At 49.4% G+C, this 19923-nt stretch overlaps 1 protein-coding gene across 5 annotated transcripts in view; it reads left to right on the top strand.

Moving 5' to 3' along the window:
- Positions 1–19923, top strand: part of SLC4A5 (solute carrier family 4 member 5) — a 23794-nt gene continuing 3871 nt past the window's right edge. Inside the window, exons 1-22 of one of the 5 annotated variants that reach the window (XM_015882987.1) lie at positions 1–109; positions 417–671; positions 1399–1478; positions 2417–2525; positions 4280–4373; positions 4512–4706; positions 7493–7622; positions 9011–9171; positions 9331–9486; positions 10341–10436; positions 10767–10822; positions 12813–12970; positions 13058–13145; positions 13324–13478; positions 13618–13761; positions 13934–14108; positions 14678–14811; positions 14923–15194; positions 17748–17809; positions 18098–18298; positions 18643–18756; positions 19365–19526. In XM_015882987.1, coding sequence (XP_015738473.1) covers positions 4301–4373; positions 4512–4706; positions 7493–7622; positions 9011–9171; positions 9331–9486; positions 10341–10436; positions 10767–10822; positions 12813–12970; positions 13058–13145; positions 13324–13478; positions 13618–13761; positions 13934–14108; positions 14678–14811; positions 14923–15194; positions 17748–17809; positions 18098–18298; positions 18643–18756; positions 19365–19526 — 2532 coding nt within the window. In that variant the 5' untranslated portion in view covers positions 1–109; positions 417–671; positions 1399–1478; positions 2417–2525; positions 4280–4300. The other 4 variants (XM_015882986.1, XM_015882989.1, XM_032448860.1 and 1 more) reach the window with 4 other exon arrangements.

A 19923-nucleotide genomic window follows, 5' to 3' on the forward strand; every position in this document is an offset into this window, starting at 1 on the left:
TGACCTCCTGAAGGATGGAGCCCCGTGGAGACCTCATGGCTCTCTACAACCGCAGAAAGGAGATTGTGGTGTTGGCTTCAGCTCCCAGTTAACAGAGATAGGACAAGAGGTGACGGCTTCAGGTTGTTCCAGGGGAGGTTTGGGGTTGGATATGAGGGCAAATTTCACCTCCAAAAGAGTGGCTGGGCACCGGCACAGGGTGTCCAGGGAGGTGATGGTGACACCATTCCTGGAGGTGTTTTAGAACCATGGAGATGTGGCACTGAGGGGATGGTGGGATGGGTTGGGGCTGGAATGGGGGATCCTAGAGGTCTCTTTCAACCTTAATGATTCCATGATTCTTCCAGAGACCAAATCTAAAGACCAGATAAGGAACGGATTTTTCCCTCTTTTAACATTTATTATTTTTACTGCAGCATCTTGGTGATCGAGGCAGCAATTCCCTTCTGCAGTGCTCAGGATATAGGAATTAAATATGCTGACTGGGATAAATGGGCCACAATGGAAATCAAGAGGAAAGCCCAGGGCTGATGAATTGCAAAAATATGAGTGTGTTTTCATCAAAAAAAAGCCAAGAGTGAAAGCCTCCACATTGCTCCCCATTGCTGGCTCAGCTGCAACCCATTGGTGGAAGCTTTGCCATCCATCAGCCCAATGTCAAACACAGCTCGGTGAGTGCAGAGGAGGAGGCATTGACTGGAGATGGTTTTACCCCAAGAGGAACTTATGGACACCCTCAGGGCAGTGGTGGCAGCCGCATCCATCAAGTGAGCAAAGTCACTTCAAAGCAAAAATGCAAAGGAAAGAACAAAAAGTCTGCTCTTAAAAATGGCTGTGTCTGTTGGGCCCCCCAGCAAAAGAAAGGCTGGAGTTATTAGTTGTGCTTCATGTTAATAATGGCATTTTGGAAGCCAGCAGCCAAACTCTGTAATGTGGGCACCCCATGTGCTGTGCTGCGTACAACTGCTGAGCTCTGTCTCCCTCTTCTGCCTGTTTTGAGACCTTTTTCCTTTAACCAGATGAGAACCTTCCCAGCACGAGCCTAAAAAGGGCTTTTTGCATGGGGTGGTTCCCATAGATCGCACTGAAAATGGAGCTGTGAGCTCCAATAATGGGGTTATTGAGTGCTTTTAAAGCAATGTGACCAACGCTGTGGGATTTCTTGCAGGTGGAAAGGTCAAAACCTCCAGGTGCTCACCATCATCTGAGGAATAACAGGTGTTTGCCTTCATCCAGGCATCTCACAAGCCTTTCTTCCTTCCTCCTCCAGTCTCTGGGAGGCTCTTAGTAAAACCATTATATATACAAGCTGATAAATCCAGCCTGCTCTTTGGGGCTAATTTCCCTGTAATAGCTGCAGAAAATTCATTCCTGTTATTTTTCTCTTTTCTTTCTTAGTGGATGAGCTGCTGCTGTTGTCTCTGTACCATTTCCTAGCTGGGCAGAGCTTAGGAAGGCTGGAGTGCAGCACATAGCAGGTCAGACTCAGCAGGTTTTCCTACCTGGACTAACAAGGAATGCTTTGTAGCAGGCACTGAATGATGAGAGATACAGCAGATACAATGTGCATGGACGCTTGGCACCCTGCTATGCTATTCCCATTTAGCAAACAGAGATAAAGCATCAAACAGGCTTTGCTTCTGCTGAGGCTCCAGATGATGCCAGAGAGGTGAGAGGAAAAATGCTGTTGTCAGACAGCCTTGAAGCCCAAAGCAGGATTTCTCTGCTTGTTTGCTGGATGATGGGACCGTCTGTAGCCAAGTGCCTGATGCTGCTTTGATGCAGATTTATTGATATCCCTGTTAAGAGGTCAAACAGACATGAGCAAGCCAGGCGTTAAATAGACACAGGCAGGCAAGGGAGCGCCTCACCCGCTCACAGAACCAAGAGGTTGGTTCTTTCATGCTCAGATTTGCAGGTATTTCATGTGTTGAAGGCAAAATGTGGAACGTGTATCAAAAAAGGTGAAGCTGTTGATGGCATTTAGGCTGGTCGTGTGATCCTTGATGGGTTCAGGAGCTTTCTGCCTCTTGGCAGTGCTTCCCTGCACCTCCCAGGTCATTTCCTCATGTTCTTTGCCATCAGCTGTGTGTGAGGTTGCACTGAGCCAAAGAGCCAAAGCTGTTCTCCCCATTCTGCTTCAATCGAGGCAAAACTGATAGGAATCAATAATTAAAGAAATAACAATTAACTCAGGAGAGGCGGATTGTGGATCAAAATTTTGTTACATCCCATCTGGAAACCATCATTACACACCACCAGGTCTGCGTGGCATGAATGTCACAACCTCTCTGAAGGTCTATTTACATCCCATGATGCTTTTCTATTCCAAAAGTCAATCAACGCTACCCAAAAATACATTTTAAGCTGGGAGCTACAGAGCTGCAGCCAATGGGCATCGATATGATGTTTGCAGGAGCTGTTTCCTCCCGAGGCAGTCTGGGCTCCCGCACCCATCAGCACCCACTGCAGCCCCACGCTGAGCACAGCCCCTCCAATTTCTGAGTGCTTCTGGTGAGCCAGAGGTGAGTTTGTTGACGTTAACATTTGCTTTTCTAGTAGTGAAAGCTGGTTTGGGTGGTGGGGTTTAATTGGGAGGTATGGATGCGCTCTGCTTTTCTCTCGCTTTAGGTTGTGTTTCCCTACAGTTCTAGTCTGCGTTGTGCTTGTGTTTATATGCAAAGATTTCTGGGGGGACATAAAACTATGTAAAAAATGAGATGAAAACCATCCCAAGGTACAGCTTGGATACATCAGTCGGGGCCTTCTATTTATCAGCAGATTTAACAAAGTGTGCTTTTGTTGGGGGGAAATGAGTTATTTTTTTACTGACAAACAGAGCTGTGGCAGAGCTCATGTTGGCCAGGATAGGTTGTAAAAAAAGAAATAATAATAATTCATATTATTTAGCAATGTAAACCCAGCAGGTGGGCTGTGTGTCCCCATCCACACCCAGCACTGCTGCCCTTGGGGAGATCTCTTGGGGGGGTTCGTGGCATTCATCTGCTGGAAGGCACTGGGTCAGTTTTAAAGAGAAGTTATTCATACCTGCAGCTGGGTACGTGTAATGCTGCCTCCCTTGCCAGCATCAGCTTCCTTCCCAAATTTAGCCCCATGATGTTATTTGCAGGAAGCCAAGACTCACAGCTGATGTGTGTTATTCTCCAATACAGTCAGGTTTGGGGCATGGTTGTCCACCCAGGGCTGTTTAACCTTAAAATGGATTGAATCTCACACTTGAGCAAGAACAGCTGGACTAACATGGTCAAAAAGCCCAAATCTGTTAGATCAAAGGATGTCTTCATGTCTTCAGGTAGCAATTAGCTGAGGCTGGAGCCTGTGTTGGTTACTAAAGTAGTCTCTGCCTTGGGAAAAAATGAGTCAATAATTCAGTAACTCAAACAGAGCTGACCTGGCCAGCAATGGATCCTTCTGGCTCCTTGTGTGCACACCTCATTTGCTTTTTATTTTAAACCTTTTTGGGGTTGAATTGGGATTTTGCTTCCCTGCAGGAGATGAATGATGGTATATTGCCATGGATGTAGGCAGGCAGAGCAGGGGGTTGCAGGGAGAGCTGCTCTCAAAGTGACTTTGGGAGGCATCGACTGGGCTGCCACTAGTAGTAACCATTCCCCCATCCAAGTCAAGTGTGAAAGACAATCACTGGAGGTCAGATAATTAGGAGATTAATTAGTGTTTGTGGCAAAATCCAAATAATCTCACATGGGGAATAAAACCATGCATTTGTAGGAAGGTATCTGGAAGTGGAAACGTGTGCAGCAGAAAATCAGATCATGCTCAGGATACAGGGAGAGAGAAACTCTGTTTTGACACAACCCCTTTTAGCTGTGCATGCCCCCCAGCCCCAAAAAGTTAAATGCCTGTTTAATCCCCAACCAGCCCCATTGCAGCAGCTCTGTTAGCCAAGCAGGTCTCCATCATCAGTTGGGGAATTCTTTCTAATAATCACTTGCAACTTCCTGCCAGCAGCAGGAGGGAAGGATGGAGATGTCAGTGCAGTAAAATACATTTCGGAGCTGCAGGGGCAGCGATGGTGCAGGGTGAGGCAAGGCTGAGCCTGCTGCTATGGGGGGAGGGCCAGCACGTTGCAGGAGGTGGCGGTTCCCAGTGTGCCCTCAGCCCTCCGGGAAGGTCCCTGTGCTTTTGGCCACATACAAGAGCTTCCCATAGCAGGGGTTATCCAGCAGGTAGCAAAGGAGCTGCTCCCCGGCCTTTTTCATCACCTCTCCCCTTTCTCTGCCCTTGACTCCCCGTTCAGCTCTCACCACAAGGCAGGACCATGCTGGAGGATGAGGATGGGCTGAGCGAGCGGGGACTCAGCAGCTCGAGGAGGAGATACGATGATGAAGAAGGTGAGTGACACAGTGAGCATCCCCTTCGTATGGCAGCGGGACCTTCGGGGCTGTGGGTGTTTTGAGCCTGTTGGGAGGAAGGCTTTACAAGCCAGAGATGCTCAGACCCGCTCTCTGATTCCTTCCTTCCCACCCCAGATTACCACTCCATCTACATCGGGGTGCCGGTGCCCCGGGGATACCGGAGGAAGCGGCGTCGGCGGCGATCCGCCTCCAGCCGGGACCGGACCAGCGAGAGCGAGCGGCACTACGAGCGGCAGGAGCGCTCCGACACCGACGACGGCGGCGGCCACGGCTGCTACGAGAGCGGCAATGACAACGCCAGCAGGACCAGTGAGTTGTCCTCTGGCTTCCTGAGAAAGCAGGAGGGGTTTTGCGGTGTGATGTAAATCGGGGTTAAATCACACTCGTGCGTCCTGCTGCATTTCCTGCCTGGCTTTTCCTTTCGACACTGTTTTTCCCGACGTCTGAGAGCATGAAGCAATACTGGAGGATGCTTGTGTGATGGGCAGTCTGAAAAGAGACCCTCCTTGCCCTTGGGAGGTTGTATGGAGTGTACAATGATGTCCTGGGGGTGCAAACATCCAACTCCCTCTTCCAGCCCCAACCTTGTTCCCTTTAATCTATCACTCAGGACCTTACCCAGTCTCCATAATTCTCTGTATCAAAGATGAACGTTTTGCACAGCAAAGTGTTCATTAATCTCTTCTCCAGCTTTTTGCATGGGAGCAGAGTTGGTATTTGCAGTCTGAAACGCTGCAGGTGGTTTTTCCACTTGGCTCCAAGTGGAGGGAAAGAAAACCACCTCCCCCAAAGCAACCCCAGACCTGGCCGTGGGTTTTGTTCTCCTGTCCCTCCCCTCCCTCCCCTGGCCCTGCTGCCACACATGCTCCCAAGTGCTCACCTCTCCTGAACGCATCTCGCTTGATTTGGTAACTTCCCGTCATGAGAGCTAAAGGGAGAGGAAAGTGCTTTATATTCTCTGTAATCTGCTCCTTAAGCCTGGGAGTTTAACGGGCTTGAGTGGATAAAGGAGGAAGTTTGGGGGCTTTCGTGCCGCGCAAGGAAGGTTTGTTTCAACGGGAAGAAATGGGGGAAAAAAAGGACACCATTCCAGGTAGGACCCAGCACTGTGTGCTATTCCTCCTTTGTGGTCACGGCAGAGGGAGCAGGAGGGGAGGGGAGGAAGGTCCCTATTGCTTTGGGCTTTGGTTCTCCCTGGGGTCAGCACGGGGCTGTCACGAGTCCTGGTGATGCCAATAGCTGGGATGAGTCTGGGGACACCTCAAAATGGAGCAGGGATGGAGGGGGGGGACCTCCATCAGCACCTGTCCCAGCTCTGGAAAGCAGCACAGGCGGTGTTTGGGGGGATAAACACCACCCAGACCTGGGGCCATCTGATTTCTTGAAATGAATGGGAGCAGAGCTGCTGGTCGCATGGGATCCATGCCCTGGTCTGATGTTATCTAGGGGAGGAAGGTCTGTTCTGAGCCATGATACTCAGAAAAAAGGCTGTTGTGCAGCGATAGTGGGTGGTGAGTGTGACATGGGCAGCATCCATGGATTTCCGCCTCCCCATGGGATGTCAGCCTATCTTTACTGTACCTCTCAACGAGCCCCAAAGGCAGAGTGGGGTTTTTGGTTTGGATAGGTGCTGTTGGCTGAGGTTCCACTGCTGCATTAATGTGTGGTGTGAAGGGCTCTGTGCCCATCCAGTTGGTGTAACTCATCTGTCCTACAGAAACCTCAGCTCTTTTGTGCATATAACTACCCTGAATCAGTGTTAATGCTGAGATAGTCCCACATCTCTGGGCTTGATTTGGAATTAACAGTGATTTGCTGGGTGTATATTGGAACAGAGAAGCTGTGAGCATCTTCCATAGGAGTTGACCGAGAGAGGCACAGATCTATTGTGTGCACGATATCTTGTTTCAGTGATATCTTGTGGGATGCAGGTGCTGGTTCCAAGTGTCTCTGCAGCACTTTTGCACTTCCCAAATGCAAACCACATCCTCTAGCACACAGCATCCTCAGGGGATGCTGCTACCCAGTAACAGCAATGGGATGGGAGCTGATGGCTTTAAGCTGCATTGGGACACGTTCAGGTTGGATATTAGGGAAAAATTCTGAGGAAGAGCAGTGATGCAGTGGCACAGCTGCACAGGGAGGTGCAGGAATATGAAGAATCCTAATAATCAACATTATGGAAGTGCAAGGAGGACTTGACAACAGGACTTTAGCCCTGGTGGTGTGGCTTAAAGTGCTTAAGCAGTTAAGCAGGCTCAGCTGGACTGTAAGGGACATCCTATTCTTTCCCAGTGGCCACAACTCGGCCTTCAGCTGATCTGCTGGCGGGACAAGGCAGCGCTCCAGAGGCACCGCGAGTTTGTCCTCTGCTCACGCATGGCAACTTAATGAGCCGTGCACTGTATTACCCGACTTTCTTATTCCAGGGTTTGGGTACAGGAGGATTCTGCTAACAAAGACATTTTCATTGCTGGATTAACTCCTGCCATATTAGGTGAGGGCTAAGACCCAAGATTTTATTAAAAATACACCATTTCCACGGAGCACGGCGTAGGGCTGATTATCCTCTTATTCAAATAGCTGGGCAGCTGTGGGGAGAGGAGGAACAGCCCAAGCAGTCCCGTGCCTATTTGCATTGAGCATCTCAAAGGCACAAAACTTCTTTCCTACCCTAATTGAGAATGGGCTGAGCCACAGAGGTTGGCAGCTGGGTGATGTGCTACAGTTCTGCTGCCCAAAAAGAGGGAAACAGGAGGTGGTGCTCACCCTTTCCTTCAGTATCCCAGATCTTTATTGGGCATGGGAGGGGTGGGTTGGTGGTTGGACCGGATGATATTGGTCTTTTCCAGTCAATTTAATCTCTTTGCACAGAGATTTTGGGACAGATATACTCAGAGATTCCACACTCTTCAATAACTGGTTGGCACCCTCAATGTTTTGCTCAAAATCCCTCACTTTTTAAATTATTTTTTAACCCTGGCATCCTAAATAACCCAACAAATCAATCCCCCTTTTTTGCTGGGCTCTTCCTGCAAGGGTTTGGCTTAAGTTCATCTCAGCACAACTCTTCTTTTTTCACCCTCCTTCTTCAGTGTCACCGGCTGCCGAACGTCTCCGCTACATCCTGGGTGATGATGATGAGCCTCCCAACCCCACGCTCTTCACAGAGATGGACACACTGCAGCACGACGGGGAGGAGATGGAGTGGAAGGAGTCAGCCAGGTGAGGCGAGCCACCCTTCAGGTCAGAAGGGTGGGACAGGTTTGGGACAGGTTTACTTAGAATTTCCCCACTTCTCAGTAACTGATGTTGGCCCATGTTTTACTCAAAATCCCTATATTTTATTTTCCCCTTTAATTATTAGTATTATTTTTAACCTAGCCTCCTAAATAGCTCTGCAAATCCCCCTTTCTCCTTGGCACGGCAGCGCTGCCTGTGGTTAAACCCTGCGGTGGGATTTAGTCCCACCAAGGGGGGAAATAAAGAAATGAGAACAGCAGGTGGGGGTTTTGCTGGAGCTTTTGCAAAGGCATCGCGGGGTGCTGCTCCCAGGGCACAAGAGACGTGCCTCAGGTCCCAACGCCATCCAGAGCAGCTCTCACTGCAATGCATGCACGCTAACCCACTTTCAGCAGGAAAATGGGGCAAAAGAGAAAGGAAAACCAACCTAATCGGCTTTGGGTGAGCAGTGTGTCTTAGTGGTGCTATGGCTGGGGCAGGGAGAAGCTGGAACTTCCTCCCCATGAAAGCAGTGTTGTTTGGAAGGCTGGAGAAGAGGTTCCTGAGAAGAAATTGGGATGAGGAGCTTTGAAGCCACGGATACAGTGCTGGCTTTAGGGACAATCTCTGTATTTTTGAATGATCTGGATTTCTGTCCTCTGCATATTCCATTCCTGGCACTCCCCAGTGGTATTTTATGGCCTTTTTTACCTTGCATTTTCTCTTTCCAGCAGCACTTTAATGCCCCTCCTGCAGCTCACACAGTCCCAGGCTCTCCATGAGCCATCAGAGATTCCCAGAAGCCTTTCTCCCCCCGCATCCTTCCCATCTGTGCCCTCTGCAATGGCAGGGATCCAAATCCATGTTGTACCAGTTAAAAGTTGCAAGGTTGAGCCCTGCCAAGACTAATCCATGGAGCCTGCAGACCTCCTTTAAAAACAAAAACAAAGAAAAGAAAGAAGAAAAGGGCAGCTTTCTCCCCCAAACTGACGTCTCTCTGAGCGTTCTGTTCCCAGGGAGCTGGAAGAAATCAACCACTGCTCCCAGATTTGCTCCAAAGTCTTTGGCTTATGACATTAAGGAATGGAGGCAGAAGGGCTTGTTTCCAAGGGATGGGAGGAGCTTGCAGATCTTCTCCTCTCCCACCATGGAAATGAATTGCTCACACTAAATTTTGGGCATTGCTAGGATGTTAAAAAGACCTTTGCAACGCTGTGGGTTTTTGCATCCCTGCAAGCATGAAGTTCTGCTGCTCTTTGCAGGTGCAGAGCCTGGCTAAAGCAGGGTCAGCTCTGTGGGGCCAGGAGTGCAGGGCTGAGTGGTAGAGACAAGCTGGTTTTGTTCCACTCTGCAACTGCACAAGCAATGGCTTCATTTCTCTGTCGTTTCAGGTGGATAAAGTTTGAAGAGAAGGTGGAAGAAGGTGGGGAGAGGTGGAGCAAACCCCACGTGTCCACGCTGTCTTTGCACAGCCTGTTTGAGCTGCGGACGTGTCTGCAGACAGGAACGGTGCTGCTGGACCTCGATGGTTACTCTTTGCCCCAAATCATAGGTATGAGTCTGTGGGTAGCAGTGACTTGCGCCAAGGGAAGTGAACGTGGCAGTTGAAAGCCATTAAATTGGTCCAATAAGAGTCGATGTCTTTTTAGGTTTCTGGGAGGGGGGAGAAGGTTTTGCAGTGAGGTGACTCTCCCTCGTTTGATGCTTTCAGACGATGTCATTGAGAAGCAGATAGAGGACGGTCTGCTCAAACCTGAGCTGAGGGAAAAGATCAGCTATGTGCTCCTCAGGAAGCACCGCCACCAGACCAAGAAGCCCATCCACCGGTCCTTGGCCGACATCGGCAAGTCGGTGTCCTCCAACACCAGTGAGTGCTTGGCATCCCACCCGCACCCAATTGCATCCTTAGATCTTCAGTTAGCAGTCCCTGGGGGAAGCAGATCTCAGGAGACAAAGAAGCAAAAACACGAACCGTCTGGGGCGTGAAACTGTTTATGGCAGCAGGAAAAACCCCAGAAGTTTTACCACCTGCTGAGAGTGGCAGATCATGGAAGCTAAAAGCCAAAGCAGTGTCTGCTGAGGTGGGCAGAAGCATTGGCGGTCACTTGGCCAAGGAGCAAGCAGCCTACAGACAAATCCAGTCTGCTCCGTCACTGAACCTGCCTATTTCTGAGCCTTTATAAAAGGGGATTTGTTTGTTTTCACGCTAGATTATTTACTTAGATTTAAATGGAGGTCATTTGGTGGAGCCCAGGATTTGCCAGGCTTCAGCTGCTCTCTGGGCAGACACAAACAGCAGCACCCAAACCCAAAGTGCACGTGGAATTGGCTGTCAATAAGCAATGTATCCACCCCACGGGCATCCCAAGGTCTTACAGCAGAAAAATCATCATTTGTAGCTGAGAATCTGCTCTATCAAAGAGTGTTACTGTGTTCTTTGTGCCTGTTGCAGTTTACATGGAAATAAATGGCAGGCATTACTTTTGGAGTGACCTATGAAGAAGCATGGGTTCTTTGGGAAAAGAAATTGCCATCTGAACCCAGTGATGGCCTCAAAGAGGGCCTTGACCAGGCATGGGGGTGTTCAACCTCTACTGAAAGCACACAAGGCTCAAGGCAGCGAAGCCTAATTTTTGCTAATGGAAAAATTACTATGGGTGGAATGAATTGCAGCTGAGTTCCCTGTGGTTCTCCCTTCCTTTCCATCCTCTCTTTTCCCAGATCGCAGCCCCGTTCGGAGCCCAGCTGCAGGTGCTGCCTTCCACCGCTCCACGGAGGACCTTCGGATGCGGCAGAGCGCGAGCTATGGCCGCCTGCGTAAGCTGGGGGTGGGCAGCAGGGAGCTGAAACCATCCAAAAAGAAGCAGGGAGGGGGGGGGATACAAAACTGAGCTGCATTGTGAGGTGGGGTCCTGCCACACCACTATCTCTGGGCATGAATGAGATGCGTTTTGTGCAGCTGTGGGATGGCTGATGTTAGGAAAGCTGTTATTATTGAGCTTTTATCTTACTGCAGGCCTGGCTGCGCTAAATAATGATTTATTCCCTCTGAAGTCTTCCTGCCCTGTTTCATTCTTCCACGTGGGGCTGAGGTTCAGCTGCACACCATATGGAGTTTTTCTCACCCTGCTTCTCTCTCATCTCCAGGCCACGTGCAGAGCCGAAGCATGAATGATATCTCAGACACACCGAGCACCGACCAGGTAATAACCCCCAAATTTCTGTGCAATGTAATGAGAAACATCTCTAACACAGCTGGCTGCTATGGGCCTGCTTGCGGATGCACTGTGATGTGTGGGAGACTCCATGAGTTAAGATCCATGTGAGCGTTGCGCAGTCAATAACCACACAAATTACTAATTAGTGAAACGAATACTCATATTGATTCTTGCTGTTCATGGGGAAGCTGTCCCAGAAAAAACCATAGAATCATAGAATCCTTTACATTGAAAAAGACCTTGAAGTTCATCAAGTCCAATTAGGCATGCTTCCTGTGCTATCCTGCCAACATATGGCTTGCAGGATGGAGCTTGCCATTCAGTCCTTGGAAATACATTTGATGTTCTCCTGCAGCTTTCAGTCTTCAGTGTGTTTGACCTGAAGCATCTGGTGGAGAGCAAAAGGTGGATGTGTTTGAAGTGCAGCTGCTGGAGCTGGAAGTTGACTGGGGGAAATATGGCATGAAGGCCAAAACTGTGCAGGTTGAGTCCACTTGCAGCAATTAGCTGTTTTTCTGCTTCAAGGGGGTGTAATGCCCCAAATCTGGCAGCAGTGAGCTAATTAGCAAGCCCAGACAGTGGGAATGGAAGGGTCTGGCAGGGATTTGAAGGGTACAGTGTGGTATAAGTGATTGCCTTGCCCCAAGGGACGTCCTCAGTGGGCTTATCTGATGTGATGCAATGGATAGAAATCCCTATTTTCCTGGCTTGCCTGAGCTCTGGGGCTCTTCATGCCATGGTAACGTCTCCAAGCTTGGCCTCACCCTTTGGGGGCTGGCTTTGAAATACATCATTGTGTGTCAGAAGGGATTGTGCCCCCTCTGTCTGCTTCTCTTGCCCGCTGCCATCCAGCAGGTGGCACATCCCCAAACCCAGGCACTGGGTGCAAGGAGGGAGCAGCAGGATGAGGATGTCACAACGCATGGGAGACAGCTCACAAGAAGTTTTCCAGTGTACCTTCCTAAATTAGAGCTGCAATAAAGCAAGCCAATGGCCCAGTAATAGACCCCAAGTATCAGCCTCCAGCAATGGGATGCAGGGGGTTAATTCCAAAATATGCAAAGCATGTAGGACCAAGAATGCTGGGTATAATCGCTCTGTAGGCCTGCTACAAAGGGACTTGTTCAATGTTACATGAAGCTTAGTGGCCACTGTTAACTCCTGCTCTTGCTTATTCCAAGCTGCATTGGAGGAATTGGTTTATTATTATTTTTCTTTTTCTTTTTTTTTCATCATTCTTTTTTTTTCCATTTGGGTTTAAAGGATTAGAAAGGGAGAGCTTGCTGCCCAACTCACATGCCTCCCCTCATGCTGGCATATAGATTATAATAACACCCTGCCTCGGTTTGTATTGAACCATTTGGGGCTAATAATGAAAGAGCTGCAGGGGAGAAGAGACCTGGGAAAAAAATCCATGATGGAGGTTTCCTGTTTGCATTATCCATTCCTGCTCTGAAGATGGGATGTGGGGGAACCGAGCTACAAAGACAGGAGCTCAATGCACCTGTGCAAAGCACCAAGTAGTGTTTCAGCCTCTGGGGGGAGCCTGGGGCTACAGGGCTGCAAGCAGGCTTAGAGAGACGCCTGCAGGCTTCCCACTGAATCAGTATTTTGGCTTAGATTTGATGCAGTCAGTCTGGGGATTGCCGTGGGCTTTCCTTGCTTAGACCCCAAGCACAACAAAGCACCTTTTCCAGAACACGCAGTTGCACGTTTGCAACCCGGAGCACGTGTTTTCAAGTTAATCTTGGGCTTAGAGGTGGTGTTGAAATTCACAGATTCAGCTTTACGAATTCTCCCTGTTTTATTTGTGGAAATGGCCCTCACATCCCCTGGGAGCCCCAGGAGAGCTGAGACTGGAGCCTGCAGCCCACACCTGGTGCTGCAGCTTTAGTGTTTGTAGTCAGGATACAGAAGAGAAGGACAGGTTGGATTTTAGTGACCGTTCCCTTCCCTGCCTCATCTTCCCCAACAGCTGAAAAACAAGTTCATCAAGAAGATCCCCAAGGATGCAGAGGCCTCCAACGTGCTGGTGGGAGAAGTGGAATTCCTTGAGAAGCCCTTCGTAGCGTTTGTGAGGCTGCTCCAGGCGACGATGCTGGGAGGGGTGACAGAGGTGCCCGTCCCCACCAGGTGAGCCTGGTTCTGAAGCACTGTCTGGTCTCACTACACGGGAGGTGGCAGTGCAAGGATGCCAACACGGTGCCACTCCTTTCCCAGATTCCTCTTTATTCTCCTGGGCCCTGCAGGAAAAGCCAAATCCTACAATGAGATCGGCAGAGCCATCGCGACCCTCATGGTGGATGATGTGAGTAAATGCCAAACCTGGCCCTGCTGGGAGCCCCTCTTGCTCAGGGCTGAAAGAAGAATGCAGTTTGCATCCTATTGCTCAAATGAACAAACTTGAAACATCTGTAATAACGTGGGGGGGAGGGGGTACAATATATGGGTGCTGTCCCCAAACTGACAGCTCTCTTGACCCTCAGCTCTTCAGTGATGTTGCTTACAAAGCCCGAGATAGAGAAGACCTGATCGCTGGCATAGATGAATTTCTGGATGAAGTCATTGTTCTGCCACCTGGAGAGTGGGACCCCAATATTAGGATTGAGCCACCCAAAAAAGTGCCCTCAGCTGAGAAAAGGTGAGTGGGAGACGTGGGGTTGGCCCCGGCCCTTGTGGTTGTCCCCATCTGTCTCATTTTGAAGATGCTGGAGGAGGACAGCCTCATTGCTTGTCCTCATCCCCGTGTGTAACAGCTGCAGTAATGATCATTCCCACAGGAAATCAGTTTTCTCTTTGAATGAAGTGGGGCAGATGAATGGCACAGCTGGTGGGGCAGGTGCTGGGAGCGGAGGAGGAGGCAGCGATGATGGGGAGATGCCTGAAGTGCATGAAATTGGGGAAGAGCTCGCATGGACTGGCAGGTGAGCATCACCCAGCCACCCAAAAACCCCAGAGGGTACAGGCACCCATCAGCATCTCCTGCTGCTCACCCTGTAGCTTCCAGGAATGCAAAAGGATGAATTCCTAATGGGAACAGGCTTTTGTGCAATGCTTTACACAGTTTGGATCTCATCCTTGGCTTTATCTCCACAGGTTTTGTGGTGGCCTCTATTTGGATATCAAAAGGAAGCTGCCCTGGTTCCCAAGTGACTTCTATGAAGGCTTTCATATCCAGTCCATCTCTGCCATCTTGTTCATCTACCTGGGCTGCATCACCAACGCCATCACGTTCGGGGGTTTGCTTGGGGATGCGACAGACAACTACCAGGTAAAGTCCAAGGACAGGGGTCACTTTGGCTTAGCAAAGAGGCAAACAGGGGTGAGATGGGATGCAGTGGGTTCTACTCCCACGTGCCGTGCCAATCTTTGATGTGAGGGGTGGAAACTCATTCCCAAATTGTAGAATGGAGTCATAGAATTGCTCAGGTTGGAAATGACCTTAAAGATCATCAAGTCCAACCACAACCTAACCATACAATTCTAACGACCCTCTGCTAAATCATGGCCCTGAGCACCACATCCAGATGGCTTTTAAACACATTCGGGGATGGTGGCACAACCACCTCCCTGGGTGGCACATTCCAGTGCTTAACAACCCTTTCTGTAAAGAAGTTCTTCCTGATATCCAGCCTAAACCTCCCCTGGGGAGGCTGTCCCCAAATAGTTGGAAGATGGGAAAGCCTGTATCGGTGACAATACCAAGAGCAAGGGAACGTGATCCCAAGCCATCTTAGACGAGTCCAAACAGGAGTCCTTAATTCCCATCTCTACCTGGGGTATCCCTGGGGATGTAACTGGCACAGCACCACCATAACTCTTGGTTTACTCTGTTCCCAGGGAGTCATGGAGAGCTTCCTTGGCACAGCAATGGCAGGTTCCATGTTTTGCCTCTTTGCTGGGCAGCCGCTCATCATCCTCAGCAGCACTGGCCCCATCCTCATCTTTGAGAAGCTGCTCTTTGACTTCAGCAAGTAGGTGCTGAGTGATGCCAGAGGGAGTGGGGACTCTTTGTTACCGGGATGGGGTCTGACCCCAACCCATTGCACGTTCCTGGACTGCTCTCATTTTCTGCCTGCTTTCAGAGGTAACGGCATCGACTACATGGAGTTCCGCCTCTGGATCGGCTTGCACTCTGCCCTACAGTGCCTTATCCTGGTGGCCACTGATGCCAGCTTCATTATAAAGTACATCACCCGCTTCACAGAGGAAGGCTTCTCCACCCTCATCAGCTTCATCTTCATCTACGATGCCATCAAGAAGATGATAGGGGCCTTTAAGTACTATCCCATCAATTCGGACTTCAAGCCGGACTATGTGACCATGTACAAATGCGAGTGCATTGCTCCTGACCCAGGTGAGTACAAACCTTTCTCAGTTCTGGATGGGGAGGGGGAGGTGGGTGCCCATAGGGGGGTCCCGCTGCAGGTAGATTCCAAACTGGATCATCAGCCAAAGACACTGAAGGAGCTACCAGTGGGAATGGGGCAGAGAGACCTCATCGCCTCCTCGGGGGGTGATTTTGGGCAAGGTGATGGAAACGGTGCCTCATCCCATGGCCAAGTGTGTTGCTGCTCGCTGGGATACGTTGAGCAGCGTTGGAGAGCCTGGAGCAGCTGGACCTGGATGGATAAAAAAGGAAAGATGGAAAGCAAAATTGTTTTTATTTCCTTTTTCTTGGATCATTGATTCCACACTGCTGCCAATGGAAACTTCTTTCCAGAAAACATGTTGAGTCCTCTCCTGTTTCTGGAATGCCTGAAGAGTGTCCCAATGGGCTTTGGAGAAACTCCTGGACTGTTTTTTTGTGTTTCTTTTCCTCTTTTTCTTGCTCCTTTTCAAAAAGGAGAGGCCACAAGGCTCTGAGCAAAAAGGTCTTTTGACATCTCCTCTGGTTTTGATCCAGTTTCTTTTAAGAGAAAGAAGCTGCAATTTCTTATTAAAACAAGCTGTGCTTTGGAGGAAGCGAAGCGAAGGCATCATCCAGCCATAGCTTTCTCTGGCAAAGAGGACTGTAATTCAGCCTTGCCCTAAAAATGCTGCTTTTTTGCCACCAGTGCCTCTATTTGCTCCTGAATAGATGTGCAATGATCCCAAATCCACGCAACTCAAATGCTCCCGCTGCGGATGGAGGAGAAAAAGAGGGGTGACAGTGAAGAAATAAAAGGCATCCAACATCTGCCATACAACCTGCCCCAATGTATCCATTGCTTCAAGATGAGATCTGCCGTGATGGAAACAGCACTCAGTCCCTTCTCTGATTTGATTTTGTGGGGGTTGTTTGGTGTTTTTTTTTGACTCAATTCCCATTTACTCACCATGCACTGAATGACTCGACCACATCGGGTTTGGGATGGAAGCTCCCAGTGATGGCACCTTCCTTTTGGAACCCAGGCTCTCCCAGTGTTGGCCAGCTTAACCTAAGTGCAACCCCCAGGGTTGAAACATCCCAACCTCACAGAGGTTTCTCCCTTCCAGAGACCCCCACTCCAGCCTCTGCCTAGAGCAAGCCCCACTGTTGGCACCAAGAGCCATCTACACCACCCCAAACCTCCAACCTCTGGGCAATGAGGCCCTTCTTCCTCACCTTTGCTGCCCTGGGCACCAAAGCAAAGATGGATTTTCCATTCCTCTAGATATTGAGAAGTTATGTTTATTTTCCCTTCCATACTCTTTTTTTTCCCCCCCTTTTTTTCTTTTTTTTTTAATAGTTCTGATTTTTGATTATTATAACTGATTTGTACCATATTTGTCTCTGCTGCACACATCAATTTGGGCTGATTTCAATCTCAAGTGAGTATCACCTTCTAAATATTAAAGCTCTTTTAATATTTGATACTCGTACCCCCGTGGGGCTTTGGTTGCTATCTTTTTTTTTTTTTCTCATGTATTTTACTTTTCTCTCTGCTCCAATAGAAGGGTTTATGTAGAGCCTTTACAGGTTCCTTCATAAGGTTACTGTTAATGCTACACCACTCTTTGGGTTGTAGAAGTAATTATAAAAAAGAAATAAAATTCAATTGCTGGAAAAGCAAAAAGTTATGGAGGAAAATAATAATGATAACTTATATAAATATATTTATATGTTTGAATGCTGTAAAGAGGGCGGGCTGGGTTTGCCAGCACTGCTTCCTGGAGCCTGGTTCCAGCAGCCCCCAGATTCTCTGCTTCTAACCCAGCAATTGCTTCTCCTTCATTAATTCTCTGCACCGGGGGAGGCTGCAGCAAGGTGGAGCAGCCGAACTCCCACCTGACCACAGGAAGAGGATGGACCCCAGGGATTGGGGGGGAGAGCAATCCTGGACCCCATGTAGGGCAGCACGAGGAGCTCCTGGCACCGTGGAGCTGCATCGCCCGAAGAGCGGAACCTCTCTTTGTGCTGGAGGAGAAGGTGCCATGGTTAGAGAGGAGAACCCAGCAGGTTGCCTTTTACTGATTGCTTTGCAGAGCCACAAAAACACCTCCCAAAAAAAAAATATAAGTTTTATATATATATATTTACACATAGACATAAAATAACGCCTATGCTAAGCTATGCCAACAGATTGAGTGTTAATGGGTGCCACCTCTCCAAAATGGACAGGCTGCTTTCTTGGTCTTTATTTTCCCCCCTTTTCACCCTTTGGATTGCATCTCCGACTCAGGTGGCTCCAAGGGGAGTGCATGGGATTAATCAGGGAGAAGTTACTGGGGGGTTAGAAACAGGGTGTGCTCCCCAAACCTTGGTCAGCCCTTGGGGGTCGACCGCTGCACAGGGCTTCAGAGGATGTGCTTGGCACTACGTTTGCTCTTACACCCCCCACCCCGGTCCAGGCTGAACCATGTTTCTCTGCATGGAGCCTGGCCAGTTTTTAAATGCAGGAACCTCTCTGTTAGCCAAGAACCTTAATAACAAACTTCTTTCCTGCAGCCAACATGACACTGTTCGATGCTTCAGTTCCAGTAGCAGCAAACACCACTAACACATCTCTGGTAAGCGGGGTTGTGTGTTCCCATGGGGGGAGTTGTAGCATGGCTGACCCTGGGGAATAGGTTGAGGTCTGGGGGAACGCTTTGCAACTATTTGGGCTCATGGTTTGGCTCAGCAGCACCAAATCCCCACTTTTTTTCCCAAATTCATGGCATCTCTGGGGTCTTCCCATGGTTATGGGGTTGGAGCATCCCCCACTGGAAACACCCCTTCCTTGCGCACTGTCATTGCTTACCTCTAATTGTGATTTTTCTCTTTTTTTTTTTGTGGGGGGGGGGGCTTCTCCCCAGTACAATGCTATTAACCTCACAGCTCTGGATTGGACTCAGCTGAGTAAGAAGGAGTGTCTCAAGTACGGTGGCAGCTTAGTGGGAAAATCCTGTAAATTCGTGCCCGATTTGGCCCTCATGTCCTTCATCCTCTTCTTTGGGACCTACTCCATGACGCTCACCTTGAAGAAGTTCAAATTCAGCCGCTACTTCCCCACCAAGGTAAGAACAGCACTGACATCTGCGGGATTTTACCCCAATTTTTCCCAAAGGTAGGAAGAATGGGAGCTGCTGGGTGAGAAAATAGGTCCATGTTTCTCTTTTACGACAAAAGGAGATGTTGGTATCAATAAGGATAATCCTCTCTGAGGTTTCAGATGCTGCTTGGGCTCTTGCGTGTTGGATACCCTAAAGCCATGCAATCCAAAGGGTGAAAAAATGCTTTTTGTGAGCTATGCCCATCCGTGTGCAGAGCTGGAACGCCAAGGGGAAGCATCAGATATGGCAGCAAATTCCTCCATCCCATTAATTGCCCTTTCTGCCCCCAATTTCCCATCTACCTCCAGGTCAGGGCCTTCATTGCTGATTTTTCCAATGTCTTCTCCATCCTGCTGTTTTGTGGTGTGGATGCCTGTTTCGGCCTGGACACCCCGAAGCTGCACATCCCCAGTATCATCAAGGTTTGGCCGCACTGCTGTGGTCTGTGCCTCTTCGCCACTCTCCCTTCAGCTTCTCAGTGCTTTTAGAGGGACATAGTGGTCCTGTTCTTCCTTTTGGGGCCAAAAACGCGGTGTCTGAGCACCTTCTGAAAAACTATGTGGTGTTTCTGGGGGAATATTCTAATTCTGTGACCTTTCTTCCTCCTTCTTCTTTCCTTTCCCCTCTCTCTGTTCTTCCCACCTCTCACTCTGGCAGCTCCGTAAGCTCATTAGCGATTTCTCTATCTTTATGTCCATACTAATGTTTGTGGGGCTGGATGTGCTTTTCGGACTGAACACCCCAAAGCTCCAAGTGCCTACTGACTTTAAGGTAAAAAAACAATAAATCCCTTTCTGGAAGTGTTGCTGAAAACATCTCTTCCCCATCAGTGGTGTGGGAAAGCTGTGTAAGGGCAGCTCGGTCCATCTGGGGAATATTTGGGGCTGCAACACGTGGCTATGGGGGCGGATGAACATGGGATGAAATGATGCTCATGAGGAATGGGGTGTGAGGTGATGTGGGGCTTGCCAACATTGCCAAGCTTAGGGTTCTTCTCGGCTGTGGCATGCAAACTGCTCTCTCCTCCCAGCCCACGCGTGTGGACCGAGGGTGGTTTGTCTTTCCCTTTGGGAAGAACCCATGGTGGGTGTACCTGGCCAGTGCGCTGCCTGCCCTGCTCGTCACCATCCTCATCTTCATGGACCAGCAGATCACAGCTGTCATTGTCAACAGGAAGGAGCACAAGCTGCGGGTGAGTCGGGATGCACCCTCACGTGGGATCATAGAATCATGGCATTTGAATTGGAAGGGACCCCTTAATAGGGGCCATCTGGTCCAACTCTCCTGCAGTGAACAGATCCATCAGTGCTCAGAGCCCTGTCCAGGGACATAGGGACACAGAATGTCTTTGGTTGGAAGGGATCTCAAAGATCATTTGGCTACAACCCTCCTGCTTAGTGCAGGATTTCCCAACCACTAAATCAGTCACCAGAACAGGCTGCCCACAGCCCAATACAACATGCAATGGATCATCACCACTCTGGGCAGCAGTGCCATGTCCTTATTGTCCTCTCAGTGAAGAATTCCCCCCAACATCTAATCTAAATCTCCCCTCTTGCATTTGGCCATACCAAACCTCATTAAGTTCC

The sequence above is a fragment of the Coturnix japonica genome, chromosome 22, assembly GCF_001577835.2.
Source record: "Coturnix japonica isolate 7356 chromosome 22, Coturnix japonica 2.1, whole genome shotgun sequence".
Taxonomy (NCBI): domain Eukaryota; kingdom Metazoa; phylum Chordata; class Aves; order Galliformes; family Phasianidae; genus Coturnix; species Coturnix japonica.